Raw genomic sequence first — 17,448 nt, 5'->3', positions numbered from 1 at the left:
CCGCAACAGAAATATATTTGCTGTTTCAGTTCTAGTGTTTTTATTCTTGGACATTTTTTTTATTCAGTATAAAGACATTATAAAATTGAGAAAATAATAGCTTGTAAATTTATTATTTTAAAAGCTGTCTGGTACATCTGCATCTATAATTACTATAGCATTTTATAAAGGCCTATACTTTAAAACTTCCACATCTATAGCAGTGCCTGTGGTTAAATTACAGTCAACTTTGAATTTTAGTATGGTGGTGATTGGATTTAAGACCAAAATAGCATTGCTGTCCGCTTTGTCGGCCATCACTGGACTTATCATCGCAGCCAGTTATTTCCGCCGACGCAAGCCCAGGATCAAGAAAGGTAATGGACGCATACCTCATCCAAAAGACCTCAGGTCCAATAGCCGTAAGTATCTTTATTCACTCAAAAACGTATTATTACAGTATATTAATTATTAGTTTTGTTTTAAATTGCATTTATATTTCTAGGAGAGCCATCAAGGCGTGTGTAGTGATATTTTGTGTTGCATTAATTCATACTTTACATTTTTTATCCGCCTGGGGAAAAACATAATAGTATTAGTGTTTTTAGTAGTAACACATATCTTTCAAGTACATATGGAACATTTGTATACTACCAGATACCCACTGAAGAGATACAATTATATAATGTTTTGCCCAAGGACATAAGCATATAGAAAATATGTGATTCATTTCTCCTTGGTAGGCTAAGTTCACATCAGTGTTAATAGTAGGGGTTTTCATAGCCCCTCAGTTGTTGCAAACTTTGGAAGGGGAAGATGATTAATTCCAGGAAGGAAATGATAAATATGAAGACTCAAGAGTAAGTCTAAAGGAAGTAGAGGGCTGATACATTATAATTATGCTACCTAATGTAAGGAGTTAATCATTTTATGTTGGGGAAAAATTATTTTCTGGCAGAAACTAATGAATTAGATTAAAAATTTTTTTTCAAACGTTGTCATTGAAAGAAACAAGGTTGGAGGCGCAATTTATGTCAGTGGTGGCCAGAATGCCAGGAGTGTGTGTTTAAATGGAAGAATTGTTTGTTATGTTTTTTAGCTTTTAAAGTTATATTTAAAAGGTATAATGTATACCTTTGCAGAGCTTTGATTGGTGGCTCACAGAAGGTTTAAAGGTTCTGAATTGTCACAAACTTTACTAAAACAAATTACAAAGGCTATACACTATTACACAAATAAAAAAAAAACCATTTTTTTACTGAATTTTCAGAGCTTACAAGACGGAATCATGGAAAGCAGATCCGTAGCCCAATAATCGGCTCACCAAAATCACCAGCTAGGTCATTGTATGGCCGAAAAACACGGTCCTACCAATCTTCACATTCTAGAACTTCCAGCCTTGCTAGCTCAAGCATTAGTTCAACCATTCCAGCAGTCAATGTTGCTGGCCAATCAACAGAGGGCGCACTTGAGGGCAACGATCAAGTGGACACTAGTCAGATGAATGGTCTTCACAATGGAGAGGTAACGCCCACAAATGAGGTCAGCACTATCCAAAGGCTCTTTCAAATGGGTATGATTTTTATTTTTACCATTGTTGTTAAGTCAGTTTAGAGTTAAATTATTTTTTTAAGTGTTTATCATGGCATCCAGTTTTACATCATATTCTTTGGGACTACAAAGCAAAGACTGGAGGAAGCGTTAACTTTATGTAAAATAACAAAATTGTGTAATCGAAATGAAAATTGAAACACTAAATTAAGGTCTTTCAACTGTAACCATACTTTTTTTCTGACACAATGATCATATAAATTATCCATGACAAATTTGTTTTACATGATATAAATTATTTCACTTCAGTATTATACAAATATATTTTCAAATAATTTATACACCAAAAATAATTATACAGTATCGCAAAACATAGTGTCTAATTTTAGATTAGATGGTGGTGTCTTAAACACTGAGAAATAAAACATGTTATGTGATAAAGCTACTCAATACTTAATGTTTTAAACAAGCGAGCAGTTGCTGGTTGTTACAAGAGCAACTCTAAACCAAAAATGAGTCTCGTTTATAAGTAAATGTTTGATTTCCTTATTTTTCCTGGTGCAATGTTTACAATGTTGGAGAGAGGAGCTTAGCTCAGTCGGCTAATCTGGTGGTAGCCACTGTGTGTGTGCTGAAACGTGGAGATCTCTAGGTCCCCGGTTCAATTCCCATTGCTGCCTCTCCTTCAGTTTCAGCTGAGGGCTGAAATACAAGTTACATAGCGCACTGTCTTTCGGATGAGACGTTTGAGCCGTTGGTCCCGTGTGCATGTATGGCCCATGTGCATGTTAAATAATGCAGTACACTCTTCAGAAAAGAGTAGGGGATTGTCTCCTGGTGTAGTGTCCAATCACCACCAGAAGGACCCCACAGGAAATAAGTCTTCTTCTAGACTTTCATGGGCTATCCTTGGTGTTTACACCCAATAAATCCAATCCAATCCTAGAGTTTATTTGCGTAATGTAGTCTTTGGTTCATAGACATGTAGGTTTTTACCCAGTCCTTGTTTTCCCAACATGACATGACAAACAGCATGCTCTATCCTAATCTAATCATATTTCAGTATTAAAACTTCCTAGGCTAAGCAAGATTTTGATTCTTTTGAATTTAAGCTAAACATGATAGTGCTGACATTTCAAGCTTGGTGCGATAATATTTTTTTTTGCAAAAATGATGCCCATTTTAGGGTTTTTTTCGCTAGTGTGCCACACAAGTGCTGACTTTCAATAAATTGTTAAAAAAAATATGCCAATGGAGACCTAATAAGGATAATGAAACATACATTTTAAGCTTTTATCACTTCCTCATATTTTAACAATTTTTAATTGGTAGAGCAAGCTGCTGGCCATGTCACCTGCAAAGGCAGTGAATGCTCTAATTATGTACAACTCTATAAGTTATACACTCAGCTTTCATCTACACTATATGTATTGTGTAAAAAATGTTGTTTATGTTTCTTTTCTCCAGGAATGGATTCGTTTGACTTGGCAGTAGAGTATTGGGAAAATGCGCTCGATAGTGCCCCAAACCCTCCTCGGGTACAGTACACACATGAATTCTTGTCACGTTTCCATTCCATCAGCACATAAACACACTTAAGTGCATGTTTTTGTCTTTACATTTGTCTAATTGTATTACAAATTAACCTTGAAAATTTTCCTATTTTAAATTGATAAGTACAACCACAGAAATATATAAGTAACTGTTTTATTTTATATATCTTGGCTTGGCGGGGCTGGAGCATCTTCAGGTTATGAAAACTAACATTATGCAAAAATGTATTAGTCGATATATTATAAGTATATTATATAAATAATTATAATCATTTTAATGTTTTGATTCTGTGTAGAGCGATATTGATGCCACTCTTGTACAGAGGCTTGATGAACTGTTAGTAAAGGCTTACAGCATTCAAGACCAATGCGAAGAGGCTGCCCTCAACATCACTCAGTCACCCTTAGTAAACTCCGATGACCTTGCCAGACAGCTAGGAGAACTCCATCTAGGAAGGAGATCTAGCGACGGAGGCTCGTCAAGTGATTCGTTTGTCTCAGCAACTGAGGTGAGTCAAAAATGGCAGTGCTATTCATTCATTTAAATATTTAGGCTTTATTCATCCTCATACAAAAATATATTCAAGCTGAGGTGTCCATTTTAATATTGGCTGTAATGAAGAACTTAGTCTCACTTAGTACCACTGGGCTAGCTGCCTGTACTAAAAACAGTATTGATGCATTACTGTTAATAATATTATAATTGTATTTGTATGTATAGCTTGAAGATTTAGAGACACTAGAAAACGGTAGGATACGAGGGCACCATCAGTTCTATGAACATGCATTGAAAATTGTTAGGAGTGGTGGAGTACAAGTACGTCGGAACAGGTAAGCTGGACTTATATCGTTTTTATTTACAATTATTAATATTACGGTAGATTAATAATTATTATTTATATTCACTGGAATAAAACAACCATACAAAATTTTCAGTATTCAGAAATAGAATAATCTTAGAAAATAGTGACTTGGGCTTAAAATATTTGCACCAGAATATATTATTAATAATTTCTAAATGATAATAATATGTTAGAATTATATAGAGCTTCATGTCAACAAGGCCTCTAAGCGCTTCACATTATTACTCCCGGTCATTAGATCAAGCACATATGCAACACATACTCAGCTCTTTGGGGAGAATTCCATAATGTTGCAGCTGTAATCAGCGCATTTTGTGTTTGAACCTACCAGGTACTCCTGGGTGGAGTGAGACAACCATAGGTAAAGAAATATACAGCAAAGGATAATTCTTTTATATCTAATAGGAAGTACATCCACAAATTATTGAATAAATGTTATGCTCTATGAACCAAGTATCTTAACATTAATATTTTAATTGTGTTTGTACCTACAGAACCAAGATGTTGAAATGCAAGAGTGAAGAGGACTTCTTAGCAAAAGTGCACTGCCTCAGGGAAGCAATGGCTCTGCTGCTGTCAGATGTGACTGTCCTCAATTGGATTGTCAGCTCAGGCAAAAAGTTGGTAGCCAACCTTCTTATTCAAGGCAATTATGTAAGTGTATTTTGAATGGTTAATTTAAATGGTTTAAATAAATTAAATTTAAGAAATACAATGATAATATTAGTAGTAGCTGTGCTACGACCGGAGTATGCAAGAGCAGTTTACTCAGCATGCTTTTTTGTGTAATGTGTGTGCATGTTTTTTTTTTATCGAGAATACTGCCTCACAAGACAGTGAGCAAAGTATCTGTTGAAGTATTTTGTGTTGTGAGGCAGGATGCTTGTTGTGTCACTGGCATTGAGCAAACAGCTTACTCGCTGTCGATTAAACTACTCGATTGTTCAATAATAAACACTCATTTAAAAAGATCACCCTGGCTAGAGGCAGGCAGTAGCTAGTATGGGACTATCAACAACAACATACTGTAGGTAATAAATTTTCTCATCCTATGTAGTTAAGGGTGCTCTCGAGCAACTGTCACATGAAAGTGCTTGCTGAGCAAATTAGTTGATGTGTGCTGGGTTTTAGTCTAAAAATGAAAAACAAAAAAAAAAACAAAAAGAAAAACAAAACAGAAAGTTGGTACTCAGCAACACATTTTAATTTAATTTGTTGAAATCAATTGAAATCAAAATGCTTAAATTTGTAACTTTTTTGTTAGGATACAGAGCAATTTTCAGAAACATTTGATGAGATGATGGAGTACGTACAACAAGCAGACAACTGGAAAGAGATAAGAGAAGAGTTAGAGGGTCGCAATGTAAGGTTCTTATTGGTCATCATTGTAAAAAGATTTTTTTTAAATAAAAGATTTGAATTTATAATGATGTTTCCATAAAATTTTATGATCATAAACAGTAAATACAGTATTAACAAATTTGATGATTTGGATTTAATATTTTATAATAGTGGAATAAATTTATTGGAAAGTTTTATAGAATTTGTAGTTTGTAATACTAATCTTTTTGAGTTTTGTACCAACCTTTTTATCTCTTTCAAAAAATATTTGTTATTCAGGTGAAATGTATGTCTTTCTATGACATTGTTTTGGATTTCTTTATACTGGATTCCTTTGATGACCTGTCTGACCCTCCATCTTCAGTAACGTGTATTACTCGGAATCGTTGGCTTTCAAATACCGTGAAGGAAACAGTAAGTATCATAATTTAATTTATAATCTATTGATAGAAGTAATGATGAATGTATAGCATTCTATAGAATCCATTATATACCGGTACCTCATACATAGATTCTACGCATCTGATTGGTTAAGAAGCGGGCTATAGAAAGTACTATTCCCCTAGAAAAATACTAGTCCCCTGAAAAATAGTATTTTCTTGACTTAGGCCTCACCATTGCGCTGACGGTAGAGGGGACTGCAACCTCTACAAAGAATAAGATTGGCCCTTGACCGCGCCATGGATCAGCAAGTTGATGATAAACTATAATTATGGAAGCTGTCGGTTCGAGCTCCTGGATGAAAAGGACTAGGCCTAAATTAGGTCTATACTTCTTGACGAAGCCGATAGCAAAAGCACCAAAAGACAAATTAAATATGTCTTGTCAATAGTCAACAAATATTGCAGTATGATTGGTTAAAATTGAGGAAATGAGCATACAAGAGTGAGACACACTCTTTGATCGCCTAGATAGACCTAGCTAGCTAGGCCTAGGCCCTAGTTAGTGTAGACCTCTAGGCTAGGCTAGGAAGTAAGTACTTTTTTAGGCTTTGTAGAATCTATGTATGAAGTAAATAAAACAAATATTGACTGCTCTTAGATTCTGGGAACAGTGAAATCTATTGCCTCTCAATGATGTGAAGACTGTAGCAGCAGGCTGTTATTTGACAAGAACACTTTAGTAAAATTACCCATGCCCTACGTAAGCTTAACCTATCAAATCATGACAACTAACAAGAAGCAGCAGGCTGTTATCCCAGAGTGTGTGTAATTGAAAATCATTTAAAGTTCAATTTTGGACTTGTCTACATTCAAATGTGTGCTATGGTCATGCATTTCAATGGCCGTTTTTGCATGGTAAAGTAAGGGTCTTAGTAAAGGAGTGGTGTTAAACAGCTTAGTGGTTAACTTGCGTGCCTTCTAAACCCAGGGTTCAATTCCCATAACAGCAGAACTTTTTCTCAACTAAAAACAACTCCACACCCTAAGTCTTATAATGAGACTTCTCTGATAAAAGCATCACATTATTTCATTTATTTAAGAGGGCCCCTGAATATCAGCCAACCTTCTAGGATAAGCTGGAGAGGTCACTCTCTATAAATATGGTTAAAAAAAAGGTTTGTGTGTTTGCCTTCTTACATGAGTCTTTAAATGAAGAAATTGAGAGAAGGCAGCCAGATATGGAATAATAAAAATCATAATTTTTTTGATTGCAGGCATTATCCACAGCTATCTGGTCCGTTTTAAGTGCAAAACGCAAGATGTTAAGGAACCAAAATGGCTTTCTTTCTCGATTTTATACACTGTCTAATCACATCAGTCCGGCGTTGGCGTGGGGTTTCTTGGGGTCAGATGAAAACTTAACAGAGGTCATGGAGTTTTTCAAGGTGAGATTGAATTTGTAGTTCATCAGTAAGCAATGCGGGTCTTGATCAAAAGTGTTATGCAACAATGTATTTTGGATGGTTGTACAAATATATTTGGGATGTTGTTAAATATGATTATGATGTTATTTACAATTCTTAATTTTGATTCCTTCTGCCTTTTTTCAACAGGACCAAATTTCCAAGTTTTGTTGCGACATCTTCTCGCTGGAGAAATGTCGCTTTTCATCCGTCCATGAACTGAGTGATGATATCTTGAGTTGGTTCAAGGCATACAACATTGTTGTCTCTGAAAGACTGGATACCACATAAGACACAAAGGCATTTAAGTACTGTGTTCTAATCAGAGTTAGCAGGGCTTGAACAAAACCCATCGTTAATCATCAGTATTAGATTCTGGTCAGAGTTTTTAGGGCTGGTCAACTACATTGGATTCTGCTCAGAGGTAGCAATCTCTGAACAAATAATATGGTCATTCATGTACATAGAATCTGAGAAAATCACAAATTGAAAGTTATATTTTTTACAGAAGGTGGGTTATACAATATATAGTCAGTGTATTTTTCAGGTTGTGTAACAGTTTTGTAGAAGACCAGCAGGCAAGGACCATTTGTATAAGGCCAGATAGCTAAGCACAATGATAGACAAAAGAATCACTGAGCTATTGCAAATAGTAACCTGACTCAAACTCTTGCCAAACAGCTGCAGATAGCCAGTTCATGCCAAACAGTAAAGGATAATTAGTACGAATCCAATGAATGAGAACAATAACAACTTGGGCAAACAGTAGAAACCTAATATCAGAGGTCAGTCCATACATGCCCGATAGTTGAGTGTAGTCTCAGTGTTCACCGTAGCCCAGTATTTAATCTAAAGACAGTCAGTGCAGACCTACCAGCTATGAACAAACATTAGCTATGATGTCTGAAGTCGAAGACACACTGATGATGCGATATATGCTAATTGTTGGTGGTAATCCTGATGCGACATCATTAAAAACAATCTATTACACATGCCTCGTTGTGTTGAGTTCACGTTGACTGTTGACGTAGTGTGACACAGGCGTATGGTGGTACTAATAATTATATATTTTTTGTTTGGAATCCTCCACGACCACTGTTACACATGATCAGTTTTAAAACAAGAGTAAACTTTGATTGGTTATCAGCTATTGACTGTTCTGATCTACAGGCCTTGTAATGTCAGCATGTATGTCATTGTAAAACCTGTTGTCCACCATCATAATTTTGAATTTAATTAAAAGCCTGATAGCCAGTTTTTAATGCTGGATTTTATTTGCACCAGTTGACCACATCCTAACCTTTAAATTTCAACCATTTTAATTGTATCAAATTTAACATTGTAGCTATCATTTTACTACTTAAATCATGTTCATTGGTGCTTAGTGTTGGAATCGGATGCAATTGCTTTTGGTATAAATATGGTGGTACCAAATGTATTGTGCAAGAAATGATAACAGCAGTGACATAAAATATTTACTTATATATTTATTTGCACAATATTTAGGAATTTTTTTATGCACATTAAAAATTATGGCTGGTTTGAAGTTGCTCCCTCAGGAGTACACATGTAGTTACAACATGTTGTTTATGATACATTATCATTTTTAATATTCATATTGGCATAGGATCATAATGGTTTCAGTGTGTGTCATGAGAGCATTTTTAATGGTATTTTGTTTTTTAATCAAATTAATGGTTATGAATCGGACCACATACTAACTCTTGTTTTTTGCTTGCAATATTTTGAGATTTCTTTCAAAAAGCTGTTTGATTTAGCTGTATAACCATGGAGGAATAAATTTAGAAACTTGGCTAAAATATTTCAGCAAAATGCTTTAGGAATTACATGGGTAGTGTCTTTAGAATGATATAATTCAAGGTAGAACCAGCTCAAGAATTTCCCCTAAAAAGCAGGAATTAGGGGTGGGGAAGAGGGAAATGTATATATTTATATTATAAGCACTGGAAAAAATTACAAAATTGCAACAAACTACTCTATACATACAGTCACATTCAGTGGAATTCTGTATTAAAACTTCGCAGTTTAGAATTGTGCAATGTAGCGGAATATTAAATTAGTTGATAATTGTATCATCATAGCCTAAGCCTATGCAACTACTGTATTGATCATAATATGAATACAGTATATGTATATGAAGTTGATAGCTAATATTCTTACCATTTAGCTGTTAGCAACTTTGCTAATTGGGGGTTGGATAAGAACTGGTCACAATAATACAGGGGTGGGGAGGGGGTGTTGTTTAAGTTGATCTTTTGAAACTAGGGAGCTCCAGCTCAGTTTTATTCGTAAATAAAATGTTTAACTGTCAAATATATTTTAATTATTGTAAAATGAACACCATTATTAAGGTAAACCAACTTACCATGTAAAACTTACATTTTAGTTGTCTTTCTTATGTGTTGTATCAGGACCAATATTGTTAATCTAAGCAATAATGTAAATCAAAATTAAAATATCTTTTTGGCTTAAGGATGTACATTTAAAATGGAATGAATAAATACTAAACATTGTACGAGAATTTAAATGAAGTTCAAAATATGTGTACAAGTTATGTAAACAATATGGAAGGGATAGGGATTTGCTGCTGTCAGATCCAGCAATTCCAAATAGATGTGGCCCATAGAAGCACTTTGCTAATGGAGGGTCGATACCACCTCACCCTCACCATGTTTGGGGCTGAGGTATGACATTGTGTGGATATGGCACCTCTAGATGGCCGGAAACGGCACACATTCTTTTTTTAAATTTCAAGGGTTTAGGGACTGACTCTGTCCTCCCTGTATTCGTACACCCCTGTCATCGCATGCCACTTTAGGTTGTTGACTAATGCAGATCCATTTATTGTTAACAGTTTAAAATATGATGTGGTATCAAGGAAGTTGGACAACCCACCATCTTCTGAAAACTAAAAAATACTACATGCATGGCAGCCTGTACAGTAGTTAAAAAATCATCATTGCGATGAACTAGAAGAATGAAAGCACAACATTGTTATATAAAATCAATGGCTTTATTTTTCCATTAAAAAGTTAAAAACTATGCCATTGGTTACATGATGTAAAGTTTTAGTTAAGAAAAATACGTTGACCCTTACAAATAGTGCATTTGTGTACTACAAGAAATATGTTCAAATATTGCCAACTTCTACCATATAGTGTAACCTATTATTCTATCACAAACATTGTTAACCTTTTGGTGAATTAATATCCTTGTAACCCTCCATAATGTCAATGTAATTCTCCCTTCGCATTCATAATATTACCTTAATATCTTAAAATAAAAATTAGCAAAACTGGTGAGCACTATTTGAAGTTCATTCTCAAACTATAAAAATAATGTGAACAAGTTATTTGCCCACTCTTTAGCTTTAGCTAATTATTACTTTAAAATTTATACTAATCATTTTATAATATATTTTTTAGCACAGACAGAAACCACACAATACTAATTTTAAGAGGATTAAAACCTCCTGAAATTGACAAAAAGCATGACTAAATATTTACTATTAAGTACAAAATACAACAAATATAAAAGAATATGATCCCTTCCTGAAACATCTATGTACAAAACAAGAAAGAGCAACAAAAACATGTTTTCCGTCTTTGTTTTAGAGAACAAGGCTGATTGATCATACTGTGTAACATATTTGGTCGTAATATTTGCCCAGTACATGCATTGCTGAACTTTATATAGAATACTATTCAAGATTACATTGATCATGTTTTACATTTAAAAAATCCAAATTAATTTGCATGATTTAGTGGGTTGCGAAAATGATAAAAAGAAAAAAAGGATAAAAGACAAGAAACATGTTTATATTTGAAAATTTGAGACTAACAAATTTGCACCTAGTTATGATGATGATGAAATACTATAAATAAATATTTAAAAAACGGAGCTGTGAGCTTTTTGAAGAAAATCACAAAAAGCATATTTTACTTGGAGATGAATATTAAGTTTAGTAAATTTATTTTTTTCCTGCATTTACGTGGGGAACAATACTGAACAGTTGATTAATGAAAAACTTATTAATATAAACAAATTCAGTACACATAATTTGTGTAACAATTAGTAACAGAGTCTTAAAATTGAAATTTGTCAAAAATCGCACCTGCCAAATTAAATCAATTATTTACAACAATTAAATTATTGATCAATCAACTGAAACACAGTAAACTTGTAACATGTTCTAAAGCATTAATTCATGATAATTAAAAAAATAATAATTTTAATGTCTATTTCTGATTTGAAGACAATTTATATACAAAAAGCCCCACAAATTTCATTAAAAATATGTTAACATTATTTTTGATATGCAACTTTTAAATATAATAGTATCTAATAGCCCTGAAAGCACACAAAAAATTATAAAAATCTGGCAAAAACAACTCAAAAATAGTGAAACATGATGACCCCAAGTGCCAACTAACATTTGGTGACCCAGCACTATTCTTAGCGTACATCTGAAGATAAAGGGGTGAAGAGAATGACTTTGTTACCCTCAGGGTCACTAACTTGCCAATGATCATCAGTCACTTTCCTGGCCCCAGGAACACAGCTGCTTGCATTTCTAACATTGAAGTACAGTATCAGATTGGGATTTGGACTTGGGCTAACCCCGGGGTAGGCTGCTAACGTGAACTCTGATCGTTGAGACAGCGTGAACGTGCAATAGCGGATCTCCTCATGGTTTACTTCACGTTTGAAAGGAGTAACCGCAGTTAGCTTTGTATAAAACTCCTCCATTAATGAGAACTTCTTGAAGTTGTTTACAAAGAGAGAGATACGAACGCCTGAAATGGGCATTGCGGTTTTTACCCCGATGATTGGGAAATCCCTTGCCGTGTTTACAAAGTACTTTGTCTCGTATTCAACTGCATTCCGAACTTCGTCAGACAAAAGAAACTGGTCCCACGGCCTTGTGGACAATGCCTCTATTGTTTTGATAGCTAGTGACTGTGTCTGTCCGGTGAACAGCATGCTGACAGCAACTGGCGGACAAGAATACTGTTGGCTTGCTGTTTTGGGAGATTCTGTTTCACAGACAGACAAATGAGTAAAAGCACCAGAGAAGTTTGTTACGACGGATGTGATCTCCTGTTGGAGTTTGCTGCCCTCTTCAGCTTCTGCTTGCACTTCAACGAAACATTTTGGAGGGTTGGTTAAAACAGCAGCTGAAAGACACAAGATCTAACATTAGATGGTGATAAAAATGTCCATCATAAAAAATAGAAATCTAAAGCTAAAATTCCATATAATGTTGAATGTACAATTTGGACAATATTCTGGGCATCTAGAGGTAAAAATGTCTGATGGTTGGGCTGTGAGGTTGATTTCAACATTGTACGAGGTGCTGATGCTCCATATCGTGATATGATTTTTTAGTGTACAGAGTATCCATCTAACTGGTCGGCAAACAGTAGGAGGGATGCCATTAAATATCTAAAATTTTTATGGGACTCTGTCATTTATATTCACTAATTTTAAAGCCCAGGTTTTCATAGTTTATTATTGCTGGTGTTCGTTGTGTTAGTGATTGTTTTACACAACATACTGTAGTGCAACTCCTTACGTTCTATCTTTACTATCCTGAAACCTTCGCAGTTGTCCAACTTGCCCTCCATAAACAAGTTCCCCAGCAAATCATAATCCTCCGACTTGGGAAAGTACAGCAAGATGTGATGAATACTCCATCTGATAATAAATAATAATAATAATAAATAATTACAATAAATAATAATAATAATGATAAATAACAATAATACTGTACACATATTTACAATCTGAGAGAAAAATATCAAGATTTCTATTATTTGAGGAAAATGGAGATCCATAATAAATAACAAAACTAACAAATCATAACACAAACAATTCAAAATATGAGTTTGCCCAGGACAGTGATGACATTTAATAAAACTACAATAAAATGATTCAATATTTTGACATTAATTATGTCATCATCACAATGGCATGCATTTCGATACTTGGAGTATGTATTATACTATCTTATTTGAGAACAATAAAATGAGGTGATGAACATATCATATTTATCTTTTTTTACATAAACATACCTCATTAACTTGCACCTTTTGGTCTTTAACAAATTCTCTATGTACTTTGATACTGCTGTTGCTAGGCCCTCATCAAGAGGTAGTTGCTCAACTGTTAAAAATGCAAGCTCTCCAATACCTTCACTGATGGGGGACACATGCTTGCCCCAGTTCTTATGTACCTATAAAATTGAAACAAATAGATATACATTTTACTGTGTTCAGTCCTAAATAATAATAATGATGATGATAATGATGATGATAAAAATAATAATTAATAAAAAATAATAATAATACTTATATATAGCGCAAGATGCAGGAGCTTTAATGCACTTAACATTAGTATGAATATGATTCATGATTAGAAAGTATCTTTTTTGCAGCCTAGTAATATAGGCCTACCTAGATGTCTGCAGATAGTAAGCTCACGCACCGGACTAGCTAGTAGGCTAGCCACGTGGCCTAGGCCTTGTTAGGCTAGAGGGTCTAAGCAAAGCACTTTACCCTTCTGTCGTCTGAATCAGTCTGAGGCCTAGACCTAGCTCACGCTAAGTAGATGTGTCGTACCATCTTATTATTGAAGAATACAAAACATTGAGATACAGAGATACAATGGTGGATACTTCGAGCATACACACAATGCGTTTAATCAAGTCACAAAATGCTTATAGTTTTCCATCTCAACTACGCACAGTTTACTTCGCTCCGCTAGGCCAGGGGCGGAGTACAATGCTAGCAGGTGGCCTTGAGGCACGACACGGCAATATGTGGTTATTGAAGCATAGTCATATTCTTGGACTAGGCTAGGCCTAGACTAAACTTACCAGCTTATATTTCGCAGGGCGTTCACTAAGCCTCTGGTAACCACTATTGTCAACTGCTACTGGTGAAAATATGCGATTTAAGAAGTACTTTTTTGGAATGTCTACATCACGTTTTAATAAAATTGTAGCGCGGGAGATATCAGGTTCATCTTCAGTCAGAAAATAACCATCACAATCTTCAGTTAGCAAAGAAGCCATTTTTCGCGGTAGAGCTTGCTAGCTTAAGCTTTGACCTCGTTTAACGGAAGTGAAACCTTCATTTTAGATAGATATTCATAACCATTGCGTGTTGGTCATGGTGTTGGTACACTGTATACGTCAATGAAGACGTACCTCTATTTAGAATAAATCGATAAATAAACTAGAATAAAACAATAACATCTATAAAGATTTTTTTTTTATTTCAGTAGCTAATTTTTATATTTATTAATGTAAATATTAAATATACAGTATATGGAAATATATATGCTTGCGGTACACCACGTAGATAGTTCTAAAAAAAGAAGTTGTTGGTTGAGAATAATAATAATATACATCGATGTTTCGATTGAGTTGCTTCAATCGTCTTCAGGAGAATCTGTAGAAATTCCAAAACTGTGAAATACTTGCAGTTTTTTGGTTGGTGAGACTTGCTGGTGATTGGTTGAAAATTAAACAATAGCTGAGACTATGTGAAAAGGTTAATACAAAAGCCAAAACTTTCACAGGCTGTGCAAAAAAAAGAGTGGGGCGTGGCTAGCTAGAAAGCCAATAAATAGGCTAAAAACCGTAGCATAAAAGCATGGTCAATGGTCAAATTAAAGTAAACTGAACGTAAATATAAAACTTATTATTTTCTAAACACATATTTGTAAAACTCTACTGTAACTCTAATCTTTAAAATAAAGAAAAACGAGACAGGGATACATAGATACTACGGTAGTACCATATTATTCCAAGAACGCCCTGGCGTTTATTGCAGTGGCCGTGGCGTATCTCGGGAGTGCGCGATGGGGGGAAGTTCGGGCGAACTCCCCCACCATAAAAATACTTTCACCCCCAGTCGAGCACCCCAAATCACGCTACTGAGTAGTTAAAATCTTCACCTAACCAAAGAGCCACACCCCACTTCACTTTCGCTCCCGTCACCTCATTTCAAGACTTCAGTGTAGTAGCCACTGGTGGGAAGGCGTTTTCGAGGGAGGTGTGTTTATTTGATTTGGTCATTCAAATTGGATACGTATATATTCATATATACTCAAATAAACGCCCCTTAATAAATATAAATACGTGGAACTACAACACACATCAAAATGTTTTAATGCGTCCCAACCAAGTTGTTAGAAAAACAGTGTAATTCTGCTGCTGGAATGTGTTGAGAATACTTCAATACTGTACGGGAAGTAAACTGTGTGTTGAGAATAATTTTTCTTCCATTAGTTTTCTTTCCATGCATTTGGTGGGGGTCGATTTGATGAAAAAAAAAAAACAGTAAACGCCCCGTTTTACTTAATCGCAAGTGTATATACTATTGCCTGTTTTAAGTGCCGCCAAGAGGGGAAACTGTAAAACATGGGAAATTGCAACGTTCCGGTTGATGTGGGCCCCCAGTTGCGAGCGCTTTTTTTGCGGGGGGGGGGGGTCTGTCAATCTAGAGGGGCCCATTATAAGGGGACACATCGCCATTATTGAGGGCCCATGATAGTAATTATTATTTTTGACAAAAATATCGCAAAAAAAAAAAAAAAAGATGCTACCTGCAGTTTCTATGGGCTGGTAAGCTTGTGTCCCCTCTCGGTAAAACTGATTTTAACTCAAAAAACCCCCCCAAAATCCCGTGCCACACAATGGTATAGGCTAAGGCTATATTGTAAATGTAAAGTATTCGGTGTGCAGTTAATCAATTTTTAAGCACTAACGGCGTTCCATAATGGAGAGGAGCGTAAAGTGGGTGTGACGTAACAAACTCAGTTTTTACAGCACCTCGTCATCATCACGCTTCAGACCAATTCAGACCACCAGCAGAGTGCCCGTGGTAGGTGCTATACCTGGGCTGGGCTTGGCATACTTTAATGTTATTTAGGCCTAAGTTTTAATCGCTATGATATTGCATTTATTTACTGTTGTGCCTAGCCTAGGCCTCAGTTAGAATAAATACGGCCTAGCCTAGGCCTAGGTAGAAGGGCTAGGCCTAGGCCGACCGGCTATGCCTAGGCCTAGCCTGAGCCGGTCCTAGGCCTAGGCCTTCCTAAAGCCAAAAAGGCTAAACTAGGCTAGGCCTGCCTACCAAATGGAGGTAGGCCCCTAGGCCTATGCCTAGTATTTTGCAGATAGCAAAAAACAATAAAAGAATGCGGAGCAGACGTGATGTGTTTTTTAGTTTATAAAAAATTAACAAAGTTTCTTGCAAGTTGCGGTGGGTGTCTAATAGGGGGGTGGGGGGAGTGAGGGGAAGGTAAAATTGTAGGGGGAGGGGAAATATTTTTTCCCATAACACACTGGAGTTACATTTGAATTTAGTTCACACCAGGTTCCACTGTGCATTTTTACTTCCATCCGTTTTTGAACATTGTATGGTGCCTAGGAAAAGAAGTCTTTTTCGGAAGATGAAATTTATAAATGACATCCATTGCACGGCGCCTAGGATACGACATGACTTCAATCTAATACAATCTCTAGATTGGTTAAAAAGATGCTGCACTGTTCATTTATAAAATATCAAATGACAAGAATCTTCATTCAGAAAAAAGGGAGTTTTTTTCATAAAAAATCAAATACTGTAACAAGAATGTATTTAAATTTTTTATGTGTCGTGTTATATTATAAAACAAATAATGAATGTTTTTTTATTCGCGTAATGGAAACAATATTTTCATTCGTTAAAAGATCGACTGTTCCATTCCACTCAGCTCCAACTCGTTGAATGGAACATTCAATCTTTCAACGAATGAAAATATTTGCCCATTCCGCTCATCAGCATTCATTATTTGTATAACAGATGCTTAGAAGATCTGTGGCTTTCATCAACAACTGCAAGTATAATACTGGGCTATTTGCATATGTACCCTGTTTTGACAGCAAATATATTGAAGGGAAATATCCACTAGAAGTTAATTCAAGTCATCAACAATATGTAGGTATTGGTTTGATAATTACTGTCACCATAATAAAATTGTATACTATTACTATTTAATGCCATCAACCAAAAGCAAAAGTACCACAAATAAATAAGAAAAAATGAAAGAAAGAAAATATGAAAGTATACTGTATGCAGGTTCTTCATTACCTTGTACCATCTCAGTGAGTGACTGTAATTTACCACACTGAATTCTAATTCGCACAATGGATTCATAATACATAAGTGTGCTGTGTCTTCTTGCATGGATGTAAGCTGGAGGGGTGTGGACCCCCACCCAATGGATTAAGTTTCAACTAAGT

At 35.3% G+C, this 17,448-nt stretch overlaps 3 protein-coding genes across 6 annotated transcripts in view; 2 read left to right on the top strand and 1 right to left on the bottom strand.

Moving 5' to 3' along the window:
- Window positions 1–9,681, top strand: part of LOC117118585 (mitoguardin-like) — a 10,753-nt gene extending 1,072 nt beyond the window's left edge. The window contains exons 2-11 of one of the 3 annotated variants that reach the window (XM_033263198.1): window positions 241–401; window positions 1,250–1,552; window positions 2,998–3,068; window positions 3,380–3,592; window positions 3,805–3,914; window positions 4,441–4,600; window positions 5,211–5,309; window positions 5,567–5,701; window positions 6,945–7,115; window positions 7,284–9,681. In XM_033263198.1, the coding sequence (XP_033119089.1) occupies window positions 242–401; window positions 1,250–1,552; window positions 2,998–3,068; window positions 3,380–3,592; window positions 3,805–3,914; window positions 4,441–4,600; window positions 5,211–5,309; window positions 5,567–5,701; window positions 6,945–7,115; window positions 7,284–7,424 (1,563 nt within the window). In that variant the 5' untranslated portion in view covers window position 241 and the 3' untranslated portion in view covers window positions 7,425–9,681. Of the gene's footprint in view, window positions 1–200; window positions 402–1,249; window positions 1,553–2,997; window positions 3,069–3,379; window positions 3,593–3,804; window positions 3,915–4,440; window positions 4,601–5,210; window positions 5,310–5,566; window positions 5,702–6,944; window positions 7,116–7,283 lie in introns of all 3 variants that reach the window. The other 2 variants (XM_033263200.1, XM_033263199.1) reach the window with 2 other exon arrangements.
- Window positions 9,682–11,076: 1,395 nt separating this feature from the next.
- LOC117118586 lies at window positions 11,077–14,309 on the bottom strand. Of its 2 annotated transcripts, none has more exons than XM_033263201.1 (4): window positions 14,032–14,309; window positions 13,229–13,389; window positions 12,730–12,851; window positions 11,077–12,331 (listed from the first exon to the last, which is right to left on the bottom strand). In XM_033263201.1, the coding sequence occupies exons 1-4, from the start codon at window positions 14,227–14,229 to the stop codon at window positions 11,610–11,612; spliced, it is 1,203 nt and encodes a 400-aa protein (XP_033119092.1). In that variant the 5' UTR covers window positions 14,230–14,309; the 3' UTR covers window positions 11,077–11,609. The 2 variants fall into 2 exon arrangements, with proteins under 2 accessions (XP_033119092.1, XP_033119093.1); XM_033263202.1 differs by lacking the exon at window positions 14,032–14,309 and adding an exon at window positions 13,775–13,922.
- Window positions 14,310–16,599: 2,290 nt separating this feature from the next.
- LOC117118655 (kynurenine--oxoglutarate transaminase 3-like) overlaps window positions 16,600–17,448 on the top strand; it is a gene marked incomplete in the record, with an annotated part of 9,257 nt that continues 8,408 nt past the window's right edge. The window contains 2 exon segments of the mRNA XM_033263319.1: window positions 16,600–16,760; window positions 17,009–17,143. Of these exon segments, the coding sequence (XP_033119210.1) occupies window positions 17,009–17,143 (135 nt within the window).

The sequence above is a fragment of the Anneissia japonica genome, unplaced genomic scaffold (genome assembly GCF_011630105.1).
Source record: "Anneissia japonica isolate Jap-2015-1 unplaced genomic scaffold, ASM1163010v1 scaffold376_len1572418_cov194, whole genome shotgun sequence".
Classification (NCBI taxonomy): Eukaryota; Metazoa; Echinodermata; class Crinoidea; order Comatulida; family Comatulidae; genus Anneissia; species Anneissia japonica.
Note: the sequence above shows the minus strand (reverse complement) of the source record. Positions and strands in the feature narration are given on the sequence as shown.